Genomic DNA, 27,063 nt, shown 5'->3' with positions numbered 1-27,063 from the left:
CAGAACCTGCTAAATGTGAGCACCAAGAACCAGTCTGGTCAGCAGACCCAAGCCTATAACTGGTTCTCTTTCAGACATGGCGGCAGGGAAGTTATCCGATGGCGTCCAATCTCAGATTTAGCAAGAATAAAATTCCCTCACAAGTGTAATGTTTTATTTCTGGTCTCACTCTAAATTTTCCTCTGTCTGGGGTGCCCTTTTTAACTTTCTGCACAGATAAGGGGGGGAAAGAGGTAAAACGAAGTATATTGTATAGAAAACCACCAACTGTTCAATGCTGGCATTTATCTCATCAAAATAAGAAGGGGGCAGGGGTCCACCACTTCAGAGGAGTGACAGGGAGTTTCCCATTTGCAGCAAATGTATTTTTAGTCCTTGGTAATAGCTATTATTAGATATATGTGTATTATATATACTTACAGTCTTCTTCTTGTCTGTTTATCCTTTGGAACCAGTAAAACATTCTGAGAAAAAGATCTTATGTTTGTTCACTTCACATCTAAAACAGTTAATTCAAAATATTTGTAATTATCAAAAATTGCTTACTATTTAATTTAACTGTGATAATGTTACATTTCATTAAAGTCATGTTTACTACATTTCTGGCAAATCTCTCTTTTCGGTTTCTAAGATGATCAGGCTCCCTAGATAGTTACTGCAGGTGTTAAAATGCTTTATAAATACATTCAACAAGTATTTATTAAAAGTTCTTATCCTGTGTGAAATTCTATGCAGAGAGTTGGCAGGAATGCCAGAACACAGAGACACAAAGAGGAAGTCCTGCTTTCAGAAATGTTCTTGTGGAAACACAGTATCAGTAGATCAATCCAACATCTCAAACCTAGACTGGCATCTGCATTTCTCTGAGAATGTTTTTGTAACTGGTCAGTCCATGTCGTCCCAAATCTAGATACTTTTATAAACGTCATCTTCAAGTATTTGACTTAATGTCTCATTTTATATAGAAAGGTGTTTCATTATTAAATCAAATGTCAACTGAGTGTCCCCTTTAATGTACGGGGGAAGGAAGCCAGAAGAAATAAAGACTAAAAACCTACAAAGAATCCTTTAAGGAGAGGAGTGCAACTGATTATAGTCAACCACACACACACACTCATGGCTGAAAAGGGATGTGTATCTTTTTTTCTTTTTTGGAGGGAGTGTGATTGACACCAATGTTACAGTAGCTACACGTGTATGACACAGTGATTGTACAAGCCTATATGTTACAGGTGTAGCTTCCATCTGTCACCGCACAACACTATGACAATACCATTGATGATTTTCCCTATGCTATGGCTTTAACAGATGCTTATCTTTAATAGAAGGACAATAAAATATTTGGACATTCCTGTTCCTTAAAGAATTAACAGTTTCTACTTTTTCTGACAGACTGTCATTTAACCCCTTTTCCTATTTTTTTTTAAAGAAATCTTAAAAATTGATTTGAGAGCGTGAGCAAGCATGCGTGTGGGCTCATGGGAGTGGGGAGGGACAGAGTGAGAGACAGAGAATCCCAAGCAGACTCCCCACTGAGCATGGAGCCCCACAAGGGGCTCAATCCCAGGACCCCAAATCGTGACCTGAGCTGAAACCAAGAGCTGGACACTCAACCAACCGAGCCCAGGCACCGCTCCCCCCTTTTCCCACAGCTCTCTTTCTTCTTCATATCCGAATCTCAATGTCCCTACTTAGAATTCCAGTGAAGCTGATTCATACAAATTTTGTGCACACAGCCACGGGACCAGACATGGAGACTTTCCTGATGGGCACACACTAGGCCCATATTAGCACTGCCTGTTTCTCTTTCTGGCGCTCTCCCCCTTCTTAGAGCTCAGTGTTATCAAAAACACTGATACAATTAATGTACCGCATGTGGGGGCCAATAGGTCCCCTTGCCAAAGATAAGGACTGTGGCAGAAAAAAAAGGGTAGTTAGGTCAAAATTGATATACTGACCTCCTATTTAGCCATTAGGAATGTTCTAACATTTTATAAAATAGTCACCAGCTTCGATTTCCAACAACTGCCCTGTCAAGTTAAAAATCAAACACCACAAAATTCAAGTAAATTTCTGTGTGGCACAGAAGGGGAAACACGTCTGTAAAAATGCAGGCCACCCCCTTCCTTGTTCAAGAACAACACTTACTGGCTTATGTTTCTAAGCGTTTCTAAGTGAATTTTATGCTCCTCTCTTCGCGCTCCAGAAAACTCCATGTCCTGAGCATGAGGGATGACATTCCATCTTCATTTTAATTTTAAACTACTTTCGAAATGAGTGATAATGTTTTTCAAAAAGACAACTAGCAAGTAAAATCGACTCGAGAAAAAGCAAATATATCTCAGAATTACCTTTGGCCTGGTCCAAAGTCGTCAGCTTCAGGCATTTCTGCCCTGTGAACACACTGACCGAGCGGCCGGCTGCAGACTCGTGAGCTAGGAAGTCTTTCTCTCCTGTCAACAGCAAGTATTGGGGGGAAGATTCCCCAGTCGTCAAGTCCCTTCCTCTTTGGAAAGAAGCTCGCCTCCCTTACTCAGAAAGTAGGTGTTTACAAACTTCCAAAGCACCTGCTCGCCTTGAATGAAGCTAAGTGCCGGGCTATGATGACTGTCCCCTTCTAAAAATAAACAGGTCACCTCTTACTCCCAGTACCGTGACAGCCGCTGGGAACAAGCATTTTCTCTTGAGCAGTGTGAGAAGGTGTCACCGCCCAGCTATGAACCTTTACTGGGCTGACTTCACCTAGACCTGCCCACTCTTTCTCTTTCCTTTTTTTTTTTTCCTTTTTTTCCTGGCACGACGAGGCACCCATCGAAGGGCGGTGTGGCCGCGGGGAGCCTCAAACTTCAGGCTGGGCTATCAGATCTCCAACTCACAGGAGGAGGCTGGGGGTGGAGAGTGAAATGGGCTGTGCCAGAGCTGAGAGCCTTGTTTGTTCTGAGAATGCTTAGGCACTCGGCGAAAGATCTTTTACTGAAAAGAAAAACACCACCAAGAAACAACCGTGTTTTGAGGGACACGCTGTTTTGCAAGAAAATCTTCCTTTGGGCCATCTAGATTTCTCAGCTCAGAATGTGTTTGTGCACGGAGGAGTCCATGAATGCCTTTGGGCAATAGGACTTCTCCCACAGACTTCCTTCTGTCATCGGGGAGCAGCCTGACATTGGCGCACGGCCGGGCGGTGTGCCTGAGATATTTTTATAGCCTGGCTCATCATCCTGTGGGAGTAATCAATCACCAAGGACCCTCACTGGCTACAGTTTCTAAGGGCAGGACAAAAATGACCTCATGTTTTCTTGCTTCCAAAGAGGGTAGAAGAAAATGTTGGGGTGGCACCTGGGTGGCTCAGTCGGTTAGGCGTCTGCCTTCTGCTCAGGTGTGATCCCAGGGTCCTGAGATCGAGCCCCACATTGGGCATCTCCCTCTGCCTCTCCCCCCATTTCTGCTCTCCCTTTCTCTCAAACAAATAAAAAAAAAAATCTTAAAAAAAAAAGAAGAGTTAGACCTGGTCGGTCAAAAGGTACAAACTTGCAGTTATAAAATAACTAAGTACAAGTTCCCCTCACAAAAGAAACAAAAACCTATAACTGTGTGCTGACCAATGTTAACTAGACTTATCGTGGTCATCCATTTCCTGCTACGTATGAATATCAAATCTTCCGTTGAAATATGTTACGTCAATCATATCTCAGTAAAATAAATAAATAAAGTATAGCTCCCTCCTCATAAAAAAAAAAAATGGCTAGGAGAAATATTGACCCTAAAAGTTTTGTATGAAAAGTTGAAATCATTTGGGTTTTTTTTCCTGATTGGGAACATTAGATAAAGCAGTAAGCAGGATCTACTTATTAAGCAATAATAGGCTTTTCTTTTTAAAAATGCCTGCTTTCCATTGTCACTATATAGCAATACTATATTTTACATTTACATGTGTGATTTCTAGAACATCAAAGAATTGGGAAGTTGAAATGGGCAACACGTAAACCGGCTCTCTTTTGGATACTCTGATATTTTGTGCCACAATTCTGACTATTCTTTAATCCCTCACACAAGATCTAAAGTTCTAGACTTCAAAGTCTAAGATTAAGTCGGTGCAGGTACTCAAACACATAACTCAAATACTGTTGACCTTGAAGGCAAACAGACCTAGCAATGTCCTGAAGATAGGGCTGTGCAGGTGCCTTTCAGACCCAAAGCAACGCACAACTTTGTGAGAAATTCCAGGTTTAAGAATTGACAAGTTCAAACACTGAAAACACCATCAGTGAGACGATTTCAGTACTTGCATTCAAAGTTATCAACAATGAAAAGCACACCAGGATCTAACTCTCCATTTTAACAATTTGATCCCATTAATTTTACCTTTTGTTCCCCTAAACACCTGTTTTACTATTTTTTTTTTTTTTAAATATCTGAGCTCAGCTGTTGCCAAACTAAAGTTGCTGTTTAGAAAAGAACTGAGTATGTTCCTGAAATCTGCCTCTAGGTGTTAGAGGACAGTTATGTCTTCAGTGTTGTAACAGATGAATTGCTCGTTACTACCATGAAATATTTATTAAAATATTTCCAATTAAGCACTCCTTCATGCATTTTTTTATTTTGAAAAAAAGTTTTATTTATTTATTTGACAGAAAGAGAGAGAGAGAGAGAGACAGTGAGAGGGAACACAAACAGGGCGAGTGGGAGAGGGAGAAGCAGGCTTCCCACTGAGCAGGGAGCCCGATGCGGGGCTCGATCCCAGGGCCCTGGCATCAGGACCTGAGCCGAAGGCAGACCTTTAACTGACTGACCAACACAGGCGCCCCTTCTTCATGAATTTTTAAATGACTTTTTCCAACCATGGTTTCCCCCTTCAGGTATATTTGTGTTAATTTCTGAAATTCACAAAAACAAGGAAAGCAAACAAGGATGGCACAGGTTACAGAAACCAGAGTGAAACTTCGTAGCTGACACGGCAGGTGGCTTCTTGGCACTGGGCACACCTTCAGCTCTGTGGTGGTGAGGGAGAGTGAGGGGCTGTGTTGGAGTTACAAAGGTTCCCTGTCACTGCTGACCTGAAATCCACTGGACTTCCTGAATGTCAGGTTCACAGCACACACACATGGGAGAGACCTAGAAGGCCCAGAAGCTTTCCAACATTCTCAGATACTGGAAAAGGGACCCCACAAAGTTAGGTGACCCACTCTGGAGAGACTGGGACAGACTGTAGTACACAGTGTCCTTGTCACTCCTCCACATGAAGAAAGCAGAGCCCACACATTCTGGCAAAAGTTCCCGTGGCCAGACACTTCCATAGTTCAAGCTTTCTTGTATCAATACTCTTCCAAAATATGCATGCATTTTTAGTAATATACATTAATTTTTATTTTTTTGCAGTTTCATCATATAGTATGTGAGCTAAAAAAAATCATTGCCATATCAAAGCTAATTGTCTACTTTTCCCGAGGGTCCTTTGTCACAAAATCATTGGTCTGAGTTTTTTCTCCCTACTCTTCTATAACAGCTTTGACTAAGGCTCTGGAACTTTCTATCAGAGATAATAGGAGGGACTCTCCCTCTCTTGGAGGTTACAGGGCAGTATTAGCATGAACGGCCAAGTTGTGGGTGTGGGTGCAGGAGTGGGGGAGTCCTCAGTGGACAGAAAATCACTATGACAGGAAGGTTAATTGTTTGCTAACTTGGCCTAACAGAATTCTTGCTGAAGGCAGGCCAGGCTGATGGGCTATTACCTTGAGGTGTTGGGAGATGAGGAATTTGGTCAGAGATGAAGGGTCATCAGATATCAAGGGGGAGGGATCCTTGTTAAAATGACCTGACAGGATTCTAGATAAAACTGGGTTCTTGAGGGGGTACCTGGCTTCTCGGTCAGAGAAACAGGTGACTATTGATCTCAGGGTTGAGAGGTCGAGTCCTGCATTGGGTATAGAGATTATTTAAATAAAAACTTAAGAAAATACAACAACAACAACAAAAACCCCAAAACTGGGTTCTTTAGAACATACCTAAGGATAAAGCCTAGCTGCAAAGAAGCTCAGAGGAGGCTGACTAGAATTTGATCAAAGACAGAGTCTGTGTCACCTCCTAAGAATAGGTACATTTTGATTTCTTCTCTCATCACTCAGTGCTACAAACACTGTGGACCCTCCAGAGCCACACCATCCAATATGGCAGCCACTGGGCCCTGGAAGTGTGGCTGGGGCACAGTCTGAAGACTCAGTAGAAAAAGAATGTAAAACATCTTGTTACTGATTTTCATATTGACTACAGTGTTGAAATGATAATATTGGGGGCATATGAATAAAATATTAAAATTAATTTCACTTATTTTTTATTTAACATGGCTTCTAGAAATTTTAATTCATATATGTAGCTTGCATTATATTTCTGGTGGTCCATACAGCTCCAGAGCTTAATTTTCTACTTCTCTGCCAAAATTGGTTTAAGTTAAACATAAAAGAAAAACTACTGTGAGAACACACTGGTTAACATAATCTTACCAACTATTTCAGAAACATTTCCAGAATTCTTCTGGGGGGCATGGAGGAGTAGGACAGAGAGACAGGGAGAGAAAGACAGAATCTTATGCAGACTCTACAGCCAGAGTGGAACCAGACAAGGGCTCAATCTCACGACCCTGAAATCAAAAGTCAGACGCTCAACTAAGCCACCCGGGTGCCCCTAGAATTGCTTTTAATCAAAAAGGAGAAGGGTTAGGGATTTACAAAAGACAATGAAGAGGACAGTACTAGAGAAGTCCACGAAGCATTTAGTCTATATATCTTCTCCATCCCTCCTCCCTCTAGCCTCTGAAGACAAGAATAAGATCCCTTAACTGACTTCTCCAAGGCCAGGCTGTGCCCCGAGTTATTGATCCCTCCCCTCCTTGCTTCTCCAATTTGTGCCACCAATTATCCCATCTCCTTTTTTTTCCTTTTTTTTAAAGATTTTATATTTTATTTGGGAGAGAGAGAGCAGGGGGTGGAGCAGAGGGAAAGCAGCCTCCCCGATGAGCAGGGAGCGTGATGCTACGTGGGACTCAATCCCAGGACCCCAGGATCATGATCTGAGCCAAAGGCAGATGCTTAACTAACTGAGCCACCCAGGTGCCCCATCCCATCTCCCTCTTACTGGTTCAGGACCCTCCAGAACTCTACCCTTTCCTTCAGCCACAAGCATATCAGGCCTCTTCCAGAAACTGCATCACTGACCACATATCTCCTAGTTACTGAGTTCTGTCTTCTGTTCTTTCAGCTGAAGGTCCTAACCAGTGGTCTGTGGTCATCAGTCCTCACCAGTTACAATCTACCTTCTGCCCCTACCCTGACCTTGGCACTGCTGTCCCTCTGTCCTGGCGCTGTCCCCACGCCAGTCTCAAAGACTCTACTTTCTGTGCACGGCTCCAGCTTCTCTCAACATTCCTTCTTGGTCTCTCTCGGTGCCTCTCTTCTAAGGCTTCCAACACGGGTGATCTTGAGGGCAAGGCTTCTCCACCCTTGGCCACTCTAATTCTGCAGACCAGGGACAAGCCATGAATCTGCTCCCAGATGCTGCTGATGCTGCTGGAGGGGACCCATTCTTTGTGAACACAGTCCTAGCGCTGCAACGCTGCCCACCCTCCCCTTCCATGCTATACGATACCCCTAGGAAATCTCTCTCTTCCCCGACTTTAACCCCCACCTCTATCCCCAAACCTACATCCCCTGCTGGACACACTCCAGAACTCCAGGCCATAGGTCCTACCACCTACTAGCTGAGGTGATGGGAGCTGCTTCTAACTAGCTCATGGCAACTCTTCCTATCTCCTCCCTCTCCTGTTCAGTGATATATAGTAGGTCGTTTCAGTCAGCCATGGTGGGAGCATTTACACCATGGGAATTGGCAAATGCTACAAATCAGCCACCTCACCCCTACCCAGTCTGAGCCACTTGTTCAAAATGTACTCCCGCATCACTGAGTACTAACTATCTCAATTAACCCATGCTGTGTGAAGCAAGGAGGCCATTGAGATCGAGAAGGTTCTCAGGCTTTAACATTCTGCATTAGCAAACCAAAATGTAAGTCTATAAACGCCTCAAGGTTAACCCAAGGATGACCAATCACAAGCATCCAAAAGGCTTCCCTAAATAAGGCAACCACTCGAGCTATAGCCAAGCAAATAATTGCCTTGCTTTGTTTCCACATAGTCTCTACCAAAGTCTTCTCCCAACTCCTGACAGAGAAGTGCTCCTAATCACTTGAGTGCCACTTGAGTCCAGCTGATTTTTGCACACACAAACTCTTAAAAATTTATATATAATGTCCCTTGGTTTATCTTTTAACTCCTGGAAGTCCCATACATATCTCCAAAGAACAAATCCAAAGAGGACCCACCTTCTCTGCAAACCAAAGATTTTCTGTTTCTTCTCCCATTTCTTTCTTTTTTTAGAAAAGTAATCCCTCGTATCATTCTCAACTCCACTATTCTGATGCATTTTGTCCATAAAATTTAGCAACATCTTATCCTACTGTCTGTTTATCTATCTGCTATCAGAATCCCTCCCTCCCAGAGCGGGCAACAAACCTTCCTTTTCGTGACTGTTTCTCAGTAAGAGTACAAAGTCTGGTAGAGCTAGCTCTTAGGCCTGAACAAATTAGTATTTTTAGGTGATATTACTAGTGAATGTGAGTTACATAAGTGAAGAATTGTTCCACGTGGTCAACAGGGGCAGAGCAAGGGGAACTGTATTCTCTCTTATGCACAGAGAAGACTCACCATCAGCTTGAACACACTGAGCTATGTTTGTAAGTCACCCTGACATTCTGTGCTCACTCTGTTTTTCATCTTAGTTCAGTCTGGGCTCCTCTGCTGCTTAGGCTAAGGGCGACCAAATGCTTCTGATCAACAACATAGCAACATAGACCCTGTAAATATATTGTGTGATTCTAAGTTACAAGCACCTATTTTACATTTTTTAAAAAGACTTATTTATTTTAGGGAGAGAGCTGCCACACCAGCTGAGGGAGAGAAACAATCCCAAACTGACCACATGTTGAGCCCAGAGTCTGACATGGGGCTGGTTCCCACAACCTCGAGGTTGTGACTAAAGCCAAAACCAAGAGTCAGACACCCAACCTACAGAGCCACCTGAGCACCCTGAACTTGTATATTTTCAATGTCATGTCATGTTATTTGTAAATATTTTGTGTGCCTTATAAATCATACACAAATTTTAAATGTAGAGATGCTTATAACAAAAAAAATAAAACCAACAACCTAGAGGCCTAAGGGATTAATTGAATTTTGGTGCAATGAGATTCCATGCTGCTGCTAAAAAGAATGGGAGTGTTATTAAAATCTTTCCACAATACAGTGAGCTGAAAAAGAGAGAACAGAAACAGAAAAAAAGAGAGAAACAGAAAAGTGTATAGGCCCATTTATGTAAAAACACACATTTATCTATTGATGAAAATACCTGGAAAGATATATATGAAAAAAGGGAAACTAAGAAGACAAGGAGGGGAGGGTAAGGAAGAAGAAGGAAAAAGATTTTAAAGGATTTACACTGAGGTGTTAATTGTGGTTTTCTTCCGTGGCTTAAGGAAATAATGAATGCTTTTCATTTTATTCTTTTTGCCCATCTGTGTTTTCTGTTTTTCAGTAACAAGTACATATAAGTTACTTTTACAAGAAAAAAATTGTTCTTAAATACAAAAAAGAAAAATTTGACTTTTAAATAGAAGGGGGTTATTTCTGTGGCTTCTATCACTGATGAAAAATATCTTTAAAAAAAAAATCTAAGAAAAAAAAAATCCTTGCTTTTTCACCTGGGAAACAAGGCCTTCTGAAGTACATTCCAGCAGACCTTTCAGGCTTCAGGATTTTCTCTCAAGCCAGACCGGTAACAGTCTCTGTCTTGGAGCAGTTCGCTCTTTGGTGGCAGAGAGGTATTGGTTGAAAGGAGGAGGAAAAGAAAGCCCATGTGAGTCTTCCGTTCAACCACTGACTCAGAAGTGTTAGAATTCCCTTTCCCTACTTGCCTCCAGTTTTGTCAACAGAGCATGTTTGCTGCTATCAAAGACAGTATATTTTTGGAATAAAGCAAAAAACCAACATTTTTTCCCCTTAGATTAAAAAGAAGAAGAAGGGGGAAAAAAAAAATCAAAGGCTCAAGTGACCCTATGTGTCTGTGATGTCAATCATACCACTCAGCAATGAACAATCACAAGTACACAGTCCTGAGAAAGACGGCACCGTCTCTCTTGCTTTCTGGTTGGTAGAATCATACTGAGACTTGTCCTAGATCGGTGACTTTCAGAGCAATAAAACCTTTTTTTTCCCCCCAAATGCTATAAACAAACTTTAGTATATAAAAGATATAACCACCCAAAAGAGTTACTCCGGTTTAAATGGGGGGAGGACAGGGCACTGAAACTTGACCTTCATTCCCCCTCAAAGACAACCCTTGAATCGAGTCCTTGAAAATCCGGGGTTGCTCAAGATACAGTGGAAAAACTGTGACCTAGATCCTCTGGACAGCCCAGCCCAGAAGAGAAAGTGGGAACCTTTTTCCTCAGTCTCTTTTCATAATAATGAGAACAGAATCAACCCAGTTACCCATTTTATCTTTTTACTTTTTTTAAGCTTAGCACACAGAGTGGTTTCTTCAAATTTCTTTTCATCCAAAAATAGCCGGCTCTCCAAAACCAAGACATGGAGCCTCCGACGTCCCTGCCCTCCAGCTTTCTCCTTGACCTTCACCCTTTTCTGGGCTTATCACTGTCGTCAACTGATTTCCCAGCCTAGGACAGTCCCCAGCTGCACCTCACATCCTGGTGTGATTAGTAACAGACCCCTTCATGCTCAGCATGAAGTCAACAGACCCCTGAATGGTGCACCTGTTCAGGCCACCAACTGCAGGACCCAATACCTCACCATTTCTCACCTCTATTTGTCGGAACATCCATTTTGTTAATTTGTGCTGGATTGTCACATCATCTGTTCTGGTCTCAGTCGGAACCCCAGCAGGACCCAACGTTGCCACGGACACTCAGGTTGGCCAGCGAGTGTTGCTCACGCCTTCCCAACCCACCATCTGCTCCTGCCACGGGTGGAATGGTTCCCCCCCCCCCAACGTGGTATGCTGAAGCAAAGCCATCTAGAAAGCACGATTTAGATGTGACAGAGTGCAGCTGCCCAAGGGATGCTAGAGAAGCCAGCCGCCTGGGGGAGCCGCAGAGGGCAGGGGTGGAAGGACAAGCCATCTGGGAGGAGTCAGCCAGTGGCGGGACGGGAAAGGGGGTCCAGGACTGGAGAGAAGCCGGGGGGCAGACAGGCTCATAGGGAGCAGCGTAAAGACGCGAGAGCCTCCAGGAGCCGTGTCCCGTGCTAGCTGGATCTATGGGGGCGTGCTGATGTCCTAACTTTCTGATCAAATACGTTTCTTGACAAAAAAGTTCATTATACAGTTGACCCTTGAAAAACAGGGGTCCACTTATATGTGAATTTATTCCTGATAGAGTACAGGACTGTCAATGTATTTTCTGTTATGATTTCTTTTTTTTTTTTGGAGAGACAGTGCAAGTGGGGGGAGGGGCAGAGGGCAAGGGTGAGAGAGAATCTTACGCAGACTCCACGCTCAGCGCAGAGCCCGAAGCGGGGCTTCATCCCATGACCTGGAGATCACAACGTGCCCTGAAGCCAAGAGTGGGACACCTAAACCACCTAGGCTACTCAGGCATCCCTTATGATTTTCTTAATAACATTTTCTTTTCTCTAGCACTCCATGGTAAGAATGGAGCATCTAATACATACAACATATAAGATACGTGTTAATCATAGGTGTTAATCGCCCATTCATGTTACCGGTAAGGCTTCTGTCAACGGTAGGCTGTGAGTAAGGTTTCTGAGGAGTTAAAAGTTATACCTGGAATTATCAACTATGTGGGGGACTGGCGCCCCTCACACTTAACGTTGTTCAAGACTTCTCTGTAGGTTGTTGATTTTCATACCGTGATATGTAGCAGTTAGTGACCACCGGGATCCAAGAAGCAAAGTGTGAACACGGCAAATAACCCTTTGAAGTAGTCAGCGGGTTCATAACAGGAAGGGTTCAAGGGCAGATGGGGGACAAGAGCAGGAAGTGGCGGGGCACCGAGTACAGGAGTAGCCTCCGGGAAACACTGACAGGAGGAAGAAGAGGCATCTGGCCACGGCTCAAGGAAGCCCCGAGAAGAAGACTCTGAAGCAGGCCAGGCGCTGGGACCTCCTGCATCACCTCAACCTTTGGCACCGGCTTGGTTCGGGGTTGTGTCCTGTGCCTCTCGCTTCACTGCGCTGCACACAGCCCTGGCAAACTTCGGCGTGGGATGCCCTCTCCGAGGGCCTCGCGGTCACCGGCCACTGCTTTCTCTCCTTACTTCCCCGCTCGTCTCCTTACAACAGCTGACACATCCCGGTATCGAGCTGATTCCTTTCTCTCTGCTTCGTCCTGTCCATCCTCAACCTCCCTTACAGAAAAAAAAAAGAAAGAAGGAAGGAAAGGAAGGAGAGAAGGGAGGGAGGAAGAAAAAGGGAAAGGAAGAAAACGTTTCTAAAACTCTCGGAGGAAGATACACTCTGGTAAAAATTAAAGCCAAGTTTCCTCATTGGGTCAGGTGTCCCTCCGCAGAACACAGCGGTCCTGACTGCGTCTCGCTCCCTTTCCTCCCCAAAGCTCTCTTCTAAGCCTGCACGTGTATTTCAGGGGTGAAGGTCCTCCACAGAGAATCTCTGGTTCCAGGAAACTTAGAACAAATAGCCACGGAGAGAAAGAACCCTGGCAGGTTCCACTGCTCTTAGCAAACATCAGGAAATGGAAAATTTCTCAGGCTGCAAGTTGCAGAGCCAGAGAGGTCTGTGTGGGAGGCAAGGTTCGGAGGGATTCTCCAAGAGTGGCGCACGGCTCAAAACCGACATCCTCTCTTGAGCCTAAACACATAATGCTAGACCGAGCAACCATAAGCCGTTTAACTATGGGTTGTGTAAGAAGTTTGTTATATGTTATTTGTTATATCTTCCTTATCACCTTTGGCTTATGTCAGTGTGAAAACTTATTTTTCACTCCTCAAATAGCAACCGATAAGAGGCTTCCTGGCTATACATTCACCCGGTATTTCATGGAGAAGCCAACCTGAAATGATGACTTCTCAGCAGAACAGTCCTCTAACAGTTAATCATTATTTCCAAATTGGCTTCGAGGTTATGGGCTGGGTGACCAGAAAGCCTCCTTGTCCCTCCTCACCATGTGCCATCTGGTACTCCTGGGGCCTTGGCTGGGGGAATTCCACCTGCTGACCCAGCCCGAGGGAAGAGCCGTCTCAGACACTGAAAGAACGTCTCCTCCAGGCAGTGGGTTGTGGGGAAATGGGCTCCTGGGCCAATATCCTACAGCCTTTAGGCATTCGTGAAGAGGAACCAGCTCTTCTAGAAGCAGATGCAGCAAGAAAGCTGAACATCTGCTGGTCTTGATAAGTGGGGGAGAGCAGGGCCCTAAGAGACCTCGCTACCACTTCTCGTGGAGGGCAGACTGCTCCGATAACTCAACGGGACGGCGTCTTCGTCAGTGCCTCCACTGCTGTCTGAGTGAGGATAAGCTGGTCTCTTGGAAATGTGGCTTGACTCCTTCTGGCCACTGCCCGGTTCCAAATGATCTGTTCACAACAACTTTAAGGCATCCTGTAGTGACCTCATGTCTCTCAGGGCACAAGGAGAACCCTGTCTGTGACCAGCAAAGCAATGAGCTTTAAAAGCCGACAAATCCAAATGTGACTATACAGGACCTCGGAAGAGGAGCCGGGCCCAGTGAGGCTCTGATGGCGTTCATCCCCGACGTCCTGCCTCCAGGACTCCTCATGGGGGGTTTCTTCCAGCATCCAGAGCTTGTCTCCCATAAGCATACACGAACTTGTTTCATTTTAATACATTTTAAGTTCTGGAAGAATTTCAGATTCATAGAAGAGGAACAAAGATGGCACAGAGAGCGACCATACACTCTCTCCCACCAACTAGTTGCCCTGGGTGAACAACTTTTATGACCCCGGTACGTTTGTCACAACTACACCCTAGCACTGCGACGTCACTAGGAACGGAACTCCAGACGTCATTGGAATCCCACCCATTCCCACCCCAGAGAAAGGTGAGGACAAATGACACGCGTGGAGAGGAGGCCTGGCGTTGATTTCGATCCTGCAAGTTCCAGCTCCTTTTTCTCTTCCAGGATCCCCTCTGAGGCACCATGTTCCTTCCTGTCCCATCGTCTTAGCCTCCTGTGGTCTGAGACCTGCTCAGACTTGCCTTGGTTTCCCCACCTTCGCAGTTCTGAGGAGGATCTTGGAGGGACCAAGTGTTCCAGAGAACGGCCCTCAATTCAGATTTGTCCGATGCTTTTCTCACAGTCAGACTGAGGTTGCAGAGTTTAGGGGAAAAGGTCACAGAGGTGAAGGCCCTTCTCCTCACAGCGTGTCAGGGGTTCGTGACGTCCACATGACCGCTCCCTGGTAATGTGAACTTGCTCGCCTGGAAGAGGCAGGGTTTGCCAGGACTCTCCATTCTAAGGGTATTGTTTCTCTCTGGCACGCTGCCATCTGAAAACAAGTCTGTGTCCGGCTCCCATTCACGGCGGAGGGAGTGACGCACAGGGACACAGCTCTATCTCCTGAATGGGGAAGTAGTGACTATAGGATTTGGAATTCCTCCCTCAAGCAGATGAGGTCCCCTCCCCTATTCACTTATGTCTTCAATCATTTGTAGTGCTGAAGACTCAGCCGGCCCCATAAGAACTTGTCATTTGAGTTACGGTCCAGCCTCATGTTACTGACCGCGTCGCTCTAGTCATTCTGGCTGCAAACTGGTGTCTGCCCACCTGCCCTGTCCAATGACTCCTCTTTCCGCCCCTTCGGACACCTGAAGGGGCCACCTCACTGCCCTCTTGGCACCGCTCCACCCGACCTGCCCCACCTTGGCCCGCACTCTCCTACCGAGCCCGGGGCCACCCACAGCGCGCCCGGGCCCCTGCAGGGTTATCTTGCCTCCTTCCCACTCCGCAGCGGCACCCGCCAAGAGGAGACACCAGGACTGAACCCAGCAGGCAGAGGGGCCTGACCCAGGGTAACACAAGCCTGGGCACCCACCTCCAGTGACATATTCAAGACAGGGCACTGTGAACGCTCCTTCTTGGCACAAGCAGCCTCCTGGAGGGGAGCTGGGCGCACGGGAGAGCTACTTCCACTGTGCTACTTTCACTGTCGTGAAAGCGGGGAACGACCTCCCATTTTCTTCCCTTACGCTGGTAGAACTTCCAGGATCGAAACCAACGTCAGGCTTCCTCTCCACGTGTGCCTTTGTCCTTACCTTCCATGTTTCTTTCCTATTTTGAGTACTAGAGGAAGTTCGCGGTTTAAAAATAGAAACAAGAGACTTGGCTTCTTCACCTGCACCTACTTTTAGCATCAAACCATGACAACGCCACACACACGGTCCACCATCCACTTCCACAGTGGATTCACACGGCCAGATGCTGCTTTCAATCTGCTTATTTATAACCAATGCGAATTGTTTATAGCAAACTTGGCTTCATGAGACAATGAAACCACGAGTCAGAGGGACACCGTGGAAGGTAGTGACTCGGGTAAGATTCCTCCTGATCCAGCTTCCGGGCCCATCACGAGCAAGTTAAAATTTAAAATCACCTCAAGTCCTAAATGCAAGTGAAGAGCACAGAACACACTGTGTCTGAAGCCGTAACAGAGGACAGGAAGCTCCGGCTGCGGAGAGATGTGCAAGAGGAGACACGATGTACATGTGTTTTCCAGGATGATGGGGTCCCCTCTCCCCCACGAAAGCGCCACTGTCCCCAAGTGAGGAGCTGGACAGGGAGCCTCGCCAAAATGAGAAACAGTTGTTCCCAGGCTCGTCACTGTTTATAAGCCCTGAACACAAGAGTGAGGCTCCTCCTAGCAGGGGTATTAATCAGGGTTCATTTCCAAAGAGGGACCCGGCGGTACCCTTCAGGGTCCCCCACAGGGTCACAGTCATTCCTTTAAAACATGCTTTGCTTGGTTTTGCTTGAAACTATCCCTGAAAAAGAGGACGTGGCCACATGATAGTGCTCTAACTATAACTGTCATATACTAGGACTGTATATTCAATTTCTTTATTGTGAAGAGAAAAGTGCTCGGGGAAGAAGAACAGCAGAAATGACCTCCATCAGTGCTAGTTTGGGAAGCCTTTAGTTGTCACAGAGGTTACCCGATAGAATTGGTTAAAAAAAAAAAAAGAAAAATGAAAAAAATACCAAGTAACAGTATAATCAAAGAGAAAGAAAAAGGCATTTATCAGATTTCATAATTATTTGTGGGGGTGTGACCTCACAATTGAAGGGCTAAATGTTCATGCAAATATGTCTTTCAGAAATTGATTTGGAGGGGCACCTGGGTGGCTCAGTGGGTTAATCCTCTGTCTTCGGCTCAGGTCATGATCTCGGGGTCCTGGGATCGAGCCCCACATCGGGATCTCTGCTCAGCAGGGAGCCTGCTTCCTCCTCTCTCTCTCTGCCTGCTTCTCTGCCTACTTGTGATCTCTCTCTGTCAAATAAATAAATAAAATCTTTAAAAAAAAAAAAAAAGAAATTGATTTGGAAAGGGGTGGGGGATGGGTGAACTAGGTAACTAGGTGATGGGGATTTAAGAGGGCATTTAAGGCATTTAAGAGGGTGTCATACGGAAGTGTTGAATCACTATATTGTGCCCCTGCAACTAATCTCTAACACTGTATGTTAACTATACTGGAATTAAATTATTTCTAAAAAGAAATTTATTCAAAAAGTGATATAGTAACTAGTCTCATGGTAAAGACTGATGGACAGATGGGTGGTTGCCGGAGGCAGGAGGTGGAGAGATTTGGTGAAGGTAAGCCAATTTCCAGTCACAGGACAAATAAGTCCTGGGAACAGAATGCACAGCATAATGACTATAAAAACTTATGCAGAGAGGAGATTTTGAAAGTTTTCATCCCAGGGAAGAAAAATTCAAGAGGTGACAGGTACTAACTAATCTTCCTATGGTCATCATTTTGCAAAAATACATATATTTAACCATTATGTTGTCGTCTTCAACTTATACAATGTTATAGCTCAGTTCTAGCTCAGTAAGCCTGGAGGGGAGGGGCACCTGGGTGGCTCAGTTGTTTTTAAGTGTCTGCCTTCAGCTCAGGTCATGATCCCAGGGTCCTGGGATCGAGCCCCGCATTGAGCGCCCTGCTTGGTGGGAAGCCTGCTTCTCCCTCTCTCTCTGCCCCTGCTTGTGTTCCTTCTCTCACTGTGTCTCTCTCTGCCAAATAAAAAAAAAAAAGACCGGGAGGAAAAGGATAAAAGAAAAAGACTGATCCAAATAGTTGTTTATAGCTCGGTTGGTACGATTTCCAGTGACCAATTTTTTAATGTGCTCCATCACAACCTAGTAGTGACGACAACTTGTTCTGCAAACGCGTTACTCTGAAAGGGGCCCCAGTGTCAATAAAAGACATGAAGGGAGACCAGGAAAAGCAGCACTTTCAAGCTAACAGGAGATGTAAATAAGATGAGATTCTATATGATGAACATAACCAAATTAGCAAACAGTGATTTCACAGTGGTTACAATTAGTATGAGTAGAAAATTGGACCCTTTTCTAAGATTTTATTGACAGAGAGAGAACGCATACGCACACACGTGTGTGCGTAGGGGGAGGGGCGGGGAGAGGGAGAAGCAGACTCCCCGCTGAGCTGGGAGTCTGAAGTGGGGCTCCACCCCAGGACCCTGGGATCATGACCCGAGCCAAAGGCAGACGTCCAACTGTCTGAGCCACCCAGAAGCCCCAAACTCGACCCTTTAAATCTATATGCCTGGAAGTTCATAACATCAGGCAGCCAAACGCTTTTGTGGGATCCTGGCAGCGAGGCGGGCATCACACCCGAGGTCCCCCAGTGTTGGCACATGCTGCACTCTGGGTGGCACGGGAAGTCGCTGAAACAGCGAGCTCTGGCTGGTGTGTGCAGACCCGCTCTTCGGGATCGAGGGAGGAGAGGGCGCCGGTGAGAAACGAGAGCTGGTGCAAGTTCCAGGAGATGGGGGAGGTTAGAGGTGTCTAGGACACATCCTAGACATGGAGCCAAGTAGGTTTACCGATGGGACTGAATGTGTCCATCAGGAATAAGGGACACGTGGAAACACGGAAAACTTCCATCTACTCACTGGAACACACAATTCTGAAGAACACCTAATGGCCACAGGGTGCCTGACACAGTACACGGGTTGAAAAACCTTTTTGTCATTGGCCAGATAGTTCATATTTTCGGGTTTGTGGGCCACATGGTCTCTTCAGAGCTACTCAACTCCCCTGTTGTAACACAGACAGACAGTACATGAGAATGAGTGCCAGCCATTGTCTGCCAACTCCTGCATTCTATACACAGGCACACCCCCACAAGTTATAAATGAATATGTATCTGTCTATAATCAATTAAAGAAAAACCATCTGGAAGGAACTACTACCCAGTATTACTAATGATTATCTCTAGGATTCTTCTTTTTGGTCTGCTTCCTTTTGTGTATTTTCAAAACTTCTCCCATGTATGCATTTCTTTTGTAATCAGATAAAATCTCCAATTTAAAAGAAATACAGTCTGAAATTCTGTTGTTATTTTTTATTTTTTAATTTTTTTTAACGTACACAGAGCAAAGCAAAGGTTTCTGGGGTTCTGTGTTTTGGTGCCCTCTCACTGATCAGACTTTTAAAATGGTGATTATTTCAAATAAAAATACTTACTAAAAAGTCACCAGTAAATAGGTTTTGCATTGGGAGCTGACAAGAAGTAACCTGCGGTTGTATTTCCGAGAACCAGAGGGTGCCTGGGTGAGGAATGGAGAAAGTTGTTTTTTATTGCATTGGCTGAGTCCCTGGAAAAGATTGCATCTTGAATTAGCAGCTTGACTGTCTGCTGTCCGGATAAATATTGTGTTGCTATGACTGAGATCGTCCCCTGCCCTGTGGGTCACCCTGCTGTATAATTAGTCTCTTATCATACCAGGTGCAAATCAAACCAGCCGCCCTTGCTGTCAGTGTGGTAATTTAACAAACCAGAAACACTCCTTTCATGGATCTGCGTCTGATTGAATCACCTCGCCATCCCACCGAAGACACCTAAGGCTATATGGCCACAACGTTGCTCAGCAAGCCGGACCCAGGAGTTCCCCGCTATTGGGCTCCTTGAGCGAATTATTTTTCGTGCCCTTAACTGCATCGCGGCCCATTCTGTCGGTCCACATGGAGGTGTCACCAGGTAGAGAGTGGAACTTAAGCTCAGGTGTTCTTCAGGGGCACAGGCACTGCCCTCAGGCTCCCCTGCTGGTGTTTATCTTGCGTGGTAGTCAAGTTCATCGTCAGCCTCTGTTTCAGCCACCCTCAGTCAAGTCCAAGCACAGCCTGAAGTAGCTCACACTGCGTGCCGAGGGCCGTGCTGGGTACGCCCTCCCCGGCCCCGCCGTCACTTGAGATGGTCCTCCCAGCCCCAGAAGGCCAGGCCCCCTGGCCTCTCCATGTGCCCTCTGCCCCCTCCTCCTCGTCCTCCCTTCCCAGGTGATCCTCACAGACACGCCATAGGCTAATCTCCACCTCACAGACCTCTTCCAGGAAACCCACCCTGGCCAGAGCCCTTGGCTCTGTCTCTAAATCTCATCGACTTCATGAAAGGGGTTGGAATCTTCGCCCAGCAGTAAACCACTGAAGGACCGTCTCTGGCGTCTGACCCTCTGGCCCTCCTGGGCTCGGTGCACACGCTCTGAGGGGCACTTGGGCCGCGGGCCCCCTGGAGCCAGCCTGCCTGGGTCTGCGGCCGGCCCTACCCTGCTGACTGCGTGATCTCCGGCAAGTCACTTAACATCTCTGTGCCTGTCTCGTCATCTGGAAAGTGGGAGAACAGTAGCACTTCATGCAGTGGTGAGGACCGAATGCATATGCCGTGTTGTAAAGAGGACCGGATTCGGGACCGCAGACTGAATGAGAAAATAATCACATGAATGACACGGGGGAGAGTGCGGGCATTGTGACCGTCCCACTGCAGCGTGTGCTTTCAAACCCTACCCAAGAGATGAAGAGTTTCAGCCTCACATTTTCCACATTACTGTCTCCAGTCACAATAATCTTTCCTGGGTCTGACTTTCATCAGACTATCAACACAAGGAATGGATGGATGGATGGACGAATGGATGGACGGACGGATGGATGAGATGATCTTTCAGATCTCCTGTTCCTTCATTGTGGGTTCCTCAGTCCCGCGAGCCGGCCCACCCTCGGCTGACCAATGACATTAACAGCATCTTAAGAAGTGTTTACTAGGTACCCAGTGCTTTCAGTTAAGTGTTTCATATAATCCTCAGAATGTCCTCAGGAAGGTACAAGTTACCACAGTTACCGAGACTGAGATTGGGCGGCAAAGCGCCCTGCCCAGGCCCGCGGAGCTTGTCAACGGCCCAGCCAGGACCATTTTCCTTCCCTTGAACCACCCGTTGCCCATACCACAGTTCCAGACTCATCACAGATCTTATTAATTACACAGTTTGGTTAAATGACCGATTCCATTTACTAATGCCAACTGCAGGCCAACCACGAGGAGGGCAAAGATTAGAAATGGTCCCTACTGTCCCCAAGTGCAAGTCAGACCAACCAACAAGAGATTCCAGAGCAATGTGGTCAGTGTTTCTGGGACAGGAAAGTATGGGGCCATATGGACTCACACGGTGAGCAGGAGGGACCGGCCTGGAGGGTGCGGCGAGCAGAACGGCTTTCCTGGAAAGTGTTGTCTCAGTGACAGCGGAGGCGGTGCTTGGGATCGGGGCGAGAAGGGGAATTAATTCCAGGCAGAAACAAGACAACACGGGTGCAGCTGATGGCCACGGAGGAGGCATCGCCAGTGGGGACTGAAGGGGGTGTGGTTAGGAATTTCCGCCCACCAAACATGAAACGGGGTTTCTCTTAACAAATTAGGCAGTGGGCAGCTCTGAGTTGGGTCCCCCTTTCCCAGCACATGCAGTGAGGAACATGATTAGGAAGGCCTCCCCCTGCTATAAGGCTGCTTTCCACCAAGAAAGTACCATTGGGCTAGGAGAGCGTCAGGGAACATGTCAGCCCTACTCCGGGATGTGGACTGCTAGAAGGGAAGGAACGGAACCATGTCCTCCTCAACCTGGGAACTCTTCCTTAAAAAACAGAACAGGAAGGCACACACCGATCTGACAAGGTGCCTGGTAGCTGGTGGAGATCCAATGACGTTGAATGTCTCTGCTTGTCACTTGAGTCTCTGGGTACCAAGGTGATAATGCAGTTTTCTAGAACATCAGAGGTTTCATCTCAATTTATTTATTAGTGTTCAAAGCGGTTTTTTTTCCCCTTTTGTTTCCTCATGCTGGGTCTCCATACTGATGATAAAGGAAAAGCTAAAGCAATTCCCTAGATACTACTTAACATTTTTTTCACAGGGGTGCCTGGGTGGCTCAGTTGGTTGAGCGTCTCTGAGTCTTGGTTCCAACTCAGGTCATTATCTTGGGGTCATGAGATCAAGCCCCAGGTCAGGCTCTGTGCTCAGCATGAAGTCCGAGATTTTTTCCCCTTCTTCCTGCTCTGCTTCTCCTCTAATTTGCACTCTTACTCTCTCTCTCTCCAATAAATACATAAATTTTTTTTAACTTAAAAAATGTTACAAAGTGTACCTGTGTGATCTGCATGTTTCTCAAGAAACTCATGCAAACTGCATGAGGGTAACTGCACGAATTCTCTTCACGCTGTTACAGGCGGAGTGACCACAGTTAAGTCAGCCTTGAGTAAGCAAGAGGGGTTCCCTGTTCGTCAGGGCCTTTTTTAATAAAATATTCAAGCTCAAACAGCACAGCTCATGGCAAAGACTATGGTAAAATTTAAAACAACAAATTTAAATGTGTTTAAATGTAAATTTAAAATTTAAAACATCTATCGAAGATAGATAATTTAGAAACATTTCATCCCACAAAACTAACAGCAAATCCCAACAGAAACAAAAACATGAATGTATACAATATGTCATCTGAATTCATTGCATGTGGCACTTTGGAAAGATTTGGAAAAAGGTGAAGAAGTTTTAGAAAGACGCTCATCCTGGATGGAAGACTTGAGAGGTGAAGGGAATTTGCAAAAGCCTGAAATGCATACTTCAGCGGTTGACAAGATGAACCCCAGAAGTCCAAGATTCTCTTAACTATTCAACCCAAGAGTATGATCATTACCCCATTCCTCCCCAGCTCCCAGGACAAATGCCTAATTTCAACTGGGGAGGAACTAACTCAAAGGCAGGCCAACCTAGATGTCCCTAGGTCTAAGCCTTTCTTGACTGATGCTCAGGAAGGAAGGAAAACTATATGGCAACTGGCAGAGGTCCAACAGGGAGCCCCAAGGTGATTATGATGATATTTTGCACCCTCATGGGTCTGGGACATGAATGACCCATAAAATCATCCAGGGTTCCTGGTGGCAAGTAAGGCTGACTTACTCTCACTGGTTTGAACAGAGAAGGAATTCACAAAAGGGTAGCCCAGGGAGACCCTAGAAGGGCCAGAAAACCAGGTCACAAATGCCGCCGAAATCTCACCACAGAACTGCTCCATCAGAAATACCAGTGGATGCATCTGGGCAACGCACAGAACCCTGGACACTCTAGAACTCTCACCCCTGCAACCTTGCAGAAAGCTTGTATCGACTGCCACCCTCACCAGAATGGACTTAAGCCAGTTTAAACCAGTTTCATAATTCAAAATGGCATCCATGAATCTGGCCGGTGGAGCTGGGTGACACGGTTACCCCCTAGCTTCAAGGAAGCCTGAGGAAGTGAGCTCCAGCTTCCGCTGTGGGAAGGCAGGGTCTCCCGAGGCAGAAAATTCCCCCTGTAGGAAAGTCCTTCAAAAAGGACTGGGCCGCCAACAAGAAGGACATAGTTTCCCTACACCTCCTGATTTGCAATAAAGAACATTTTATCGATAGCAAGAGCAACAATAAGAAATGAGCATCAGAGTACATTCAGAGTAGCTGAAACTTTGATACCATGTGAGAACTACACTGTCTACACACACTTGAACTGAGACCCCAGCTACCTGCTGGTTTGAAGCCATGAGGATCGATGCTCCTCAAGGTTATCATCTAGAGTGCAGGCCGCTCGATGCCGGGACAGGCCTGCTGGAGAGCGATGATGTATAGAGTGGGTGGAGAGGAGAGATGACCCTGCTTATCCCAGCCGACCTTATCGAGGCCAACGCAATCATGTGATAATGTGTGAATGAATCAGAAGGGGTAGCCCGGGTATTTTTGTACTCAGAGCAGCATTCACACTTCAATTCCAGCCAGCTCTCCTTCCCTCTTCTGAGTTTTTACGAGTCACTTCTCACACAAGACTCAGACACTCCATCGTATTAACTCGCTAAGAGTAGAAGCCTCCCCTCCGAATTAAACTCTGTACCAGGGATGGCTACCCCTGCCCAATGTCCGAAAGGCAATGTCGTCTGCTATCATCTTTCTTCTGGAAATGATGGTCTCCTGCAGGAAGACAGATCACTCACTCATGAAACCAAGCATTTTTACTGAGCTCTTACTAAGGGCCAGGCATGGTGCTAGGCCCTGGGCACACAGGAGTGGAAAAGGAGGCATGGTCTCTGCTTCATGGAGCTCCCAGGGTGTTAGAAAAGCTGGACATTAATCAAGAGAGGCTATAAAGACCCATTCTGTTAGAGGGTAGGAGAGGCTGAGTCCTAAGGAGGGAGCATTTAAACTAGAGAGCCCAGAGTGTGTGTTCTTTCTCGCTCTCTGCCTCAAATGCATGCAAATTTACAATCAGCGTCTGTCCTTACAAGATCTGATCTGATCTCTGGGGCGCCTGGGTGGCTCCTTCGGCTCCGGTCATGATCCTAGGGTCCTGGGATCGAGCCCCACATCAGGCTCTCTGCTCCGTGGGGAGCCTGCTTCCTCCTCTCTCTCTCTGCCCGCCTCTCTGCCCGCTTGTGATCTCTGTCAAATAAATTAAAAAAAAAAAATCTTTAAAGAAATTAAAAAAAAAAAAAAGATCCGAATGCTCTGTTTGATCTCACAGATTCCGCCTGCAGAGAGGAAGCGCCCCGCCTGTCGTTTCTGAGCGTGCACAGCTGGGGTTGACGGAAGTGCTCGCTGCCACGTGTAACTGATTCAACACGTCACTGCGGCATTCAAGGGCATCCTACAAATCCTCTTGGCTCCTCTGGAGCCCCCCATTCCCGCCCACCCATTTCGCTTCTCTTGCTCGAAACGGACCATCCGAGTGCTGGGACGGAAGGGCATGTGCTTTCAAGAAGAAACCAGTCTCTTCCCAGAGGTGGTCTTGACATCGGGGAGCCCCTCGTCCGCTCACAGACAGAAGCTCTCACAAAATGCCCAAACTGTCAGTGTTGATAGAACCCAGACTCACTCCTTTCGCCTGCAAACATGAAGACTCTGATTACTGACGGTGGCGACAAGAGTGACAAAGATAATGAGCCCAAGAGATCAACTCACAAAACCGAAAATCACCAAGCTGGTTCAGCCCCGGGACTGGGTTCCCCAACCCCCTGACACATTCAGCTTCTCTCCGGAGACGCCAACAAGATACCCAGGTCTCAGGACACACATGTCCCGTTTCACGTCCATTACCCCTCCTCCCCATGGGAAACACGACCTCCACAGACACGTCAGGGCACGCTGCGTGGAACACACGCCGACCGCCAAGGGGTCCGACAGCCATCCGCCAGAAGCCCGCAGATCCGTGCACAGCACGGAAGGTGCCAGACCAAAGAAGGACGCCAGAGACGGTGTTTTACACAAATACGAGTGGGACTCTCTTGTAACTACGGGCTTCTGAGATCATCTGAGACTCTTGTTTGGGGAGAGCATTCTGGCAGATGAAAAGGATATTTTCTAAATAGGATTTGCCTGGGGGTCACCCAAGATGAGCCGTCGGAGCAGGGGAAAGAATATCCACGGTCCGAAAGAATATCCACGGACTACCTCAGTTCACGGTAGTCCAAAGTGGCAAAAGGCCTGATCTCAACTGACTGCCCTTCTGGATCCTTCCCTACTCTTCACCTGACCAGCGCCACGCTCGTCTCACTCCACCTGTCTTGTCCCTTAGAACGTGAGGGTACACCCTGAGCAGGACTGACCGGCTGGCCTCAGACAGCCGGACACATGCAAGACCCACTCTTCCTCCCCGAGCCCTTACCGAGGGGCCAGGCACCTGCAGGTCTTCCCGTATGTTAACCCTCACCATGACACCCAACTGAAATAGCACTTCCCACGTATTAAAAGGGAAAAAATGAGGCTTGGAGGTTTCGTGACTTGCCCAGGGCTGGGTATCTGCTAAAAGAGCTGGCTGAAGTCACAGGAAGTGAGCCTGGGAGCCTGTTCTGGAAATGCCTCTTCTCCTCTGCCTGAAGCTGCCGGGCTGGGGCGTCCGGGCCTCCTCAGCAGAGCTGCCAGCTGCTAACATCTCCAGCAGCTACGAGGCGGGGCATAGGCATGGGTTGTGCATGGTGTGTGGTTAGGATCGCAGATCAAACAAAGGCTGCATTTCCTTAAGCAGAAAGGATGGTGCGAAGCACGAATGGGGGTGGGTGCGGGGAGCTGCAGAAGGGGCTCCGGCCTGCAGCCGAGTGCATTCGCATGGCCCTGCCTTTCACCTGCTCAGGCCAAGGAGAGGGGGCACCCCTGCCTGGGAAGACTCGCTCAGACTGCAGGCAGGGTCCACTGCTTTTGGACCAAGCATCAGGCTTTGGATAAAGCACAGGAATCTCCAGCCCTCAGCATATCCCCAGATATAGAGGAATTCAGCTCCCCAGTAGACGCCAGTATGTTCTCGGGAAAGAGCTCAGGATCAGCTCGATCCCTCTGTTTTACTGATGTGTGCGAGGCCGGACACGGAGTGCAGGCAGGGCCCCAAATCAGGATCTGATGCCCACGCTGCGCAGCCCCCGGCCTTGGAGCAGACTCAGAAACTCCAGTAGAACACCGCTTGTCTTACCTAAAACCCGGCAGATGGCACCTGGCTCCGACCCTGAAGACCAAACCACCAGCTCTGGGAAGCTGGGGGGTTAGTGGGCCTCCCCGCCCCCCAGGGAGTCCTGCTCTGGGCACACAAGTGGCTATGAATCAGAGTTCTTTCACTTCTCCCAGAAGATGAAGATAATCAAGGGACAGTGAGAGTGACAGCAGACGAACCACACAGGGGCCACTCTGGGCCAAATGCTGGACATCCGTGTTCATTCAAGCCTCCCCGAGACTCTGTTTTACACCCATTTTACAGGTGAGCACAGTAAGGTAGATACAGGTATGTATGACCTCCCCTATGTCTAACCAGGGTGCCCTGCCTCTCAGCCCCTTACTCCAGAACTGAAAACGGAGCAAAAGCACCCTTCTTCAACGCAAAGCTGAGAACTATTTGTAAGAATCTGTTGCAGGCTCATTTTGTACTCCAAGATTTTTCAGAGGTGACTGAAATCACCTCTTTAGGCAGAAAGCTTGAAATTCCACCACAAGGAGCCTCAGAGAACTCCTCCGAAAGGTCACTGCTCTGGGAAGGGTCCCAGCATTTCACTTCCACGAGGCCGCGGACATCCATAAAGCGGGGGCACCAGACCTGAAGGCCAGGTGTGTTAGGAGGAGCCCAGGGGAAATCAGCAAGTTTCTTTGCTCCTGCGTTCACGTGCTCTGACCCCAAGCCAGCCGGGAGAGTCCTCAGCGTTCAGTGACTAATCAGATGATGGGCCATGAAACATACCCCTGAATGTCATCAGAGGCCGGGCATCTGCACCAGGAATCCAGAAATAAGCTGTCACCAAAGAGATGTGTGCCCTCTGGAAATAATTTCCAGAACATGTTTCGTAATCTAGGGTGGGGACTTAGCGAGCCAGACAGGAAAGGTCAAAAGGCAGCCCCTGGTCCTACAGCCTTGCCTCCTCCTGCTCTCGGGTCCCCACATGAAGAGCCTTC

The 27,063-nt window shown here is 47.0% G+C and overlaps 1 protein-coding gene across 3 annotated transcripts in view; it reads right to left on the bottom strand.

The window, feature by feature from the left end:
• Positions 1-27,063, bottom strand: part of RETREG1 (reticulophagy regulator 1) — a 127,146-nt gene that overhangs the window by 38,293 nt on the left and 61,790 nt on the right. The window contains exon 1 of one of the 3 annotated variants that reach the window (XM_082724130.1): positions 8,371-8,389. The exons of 1 other annotated variant lie outside the window; for it this stretch is intronic. Coding sequence is in view for 1 of the 2 variants with exons in the window: in XM_082724131.1 (XP_082580257.1) it covers positions 2,352-2,386 (35 nt within the window). In the remaining variant the exon portion in view is untranslated. Of the gene's footprint in view, positions 1-2,351; positions 7,040-8,370; positions 8,390-27,063 lie in introns of those variants that run through there. One more of the 3 variants, XM_082724131.1, reaches the window with a different exon arrangement.

This window comes from Mustela nivalis (genome assembly GCF_964662115.1).
Source record: "Mustela nivalis genome assembly, chromosome: 3".
NCBI classification, from domain to species: Eukaryota; Metazoa; Chordata; class Mammalia; order Carnivora; family Mustelidae; genus Mustela; species Mustela nivalis.
Note: the sequence above shows the minus strand (reverse complement) of the source record. Positions and strands in the feature narration are given on the sequence as shown.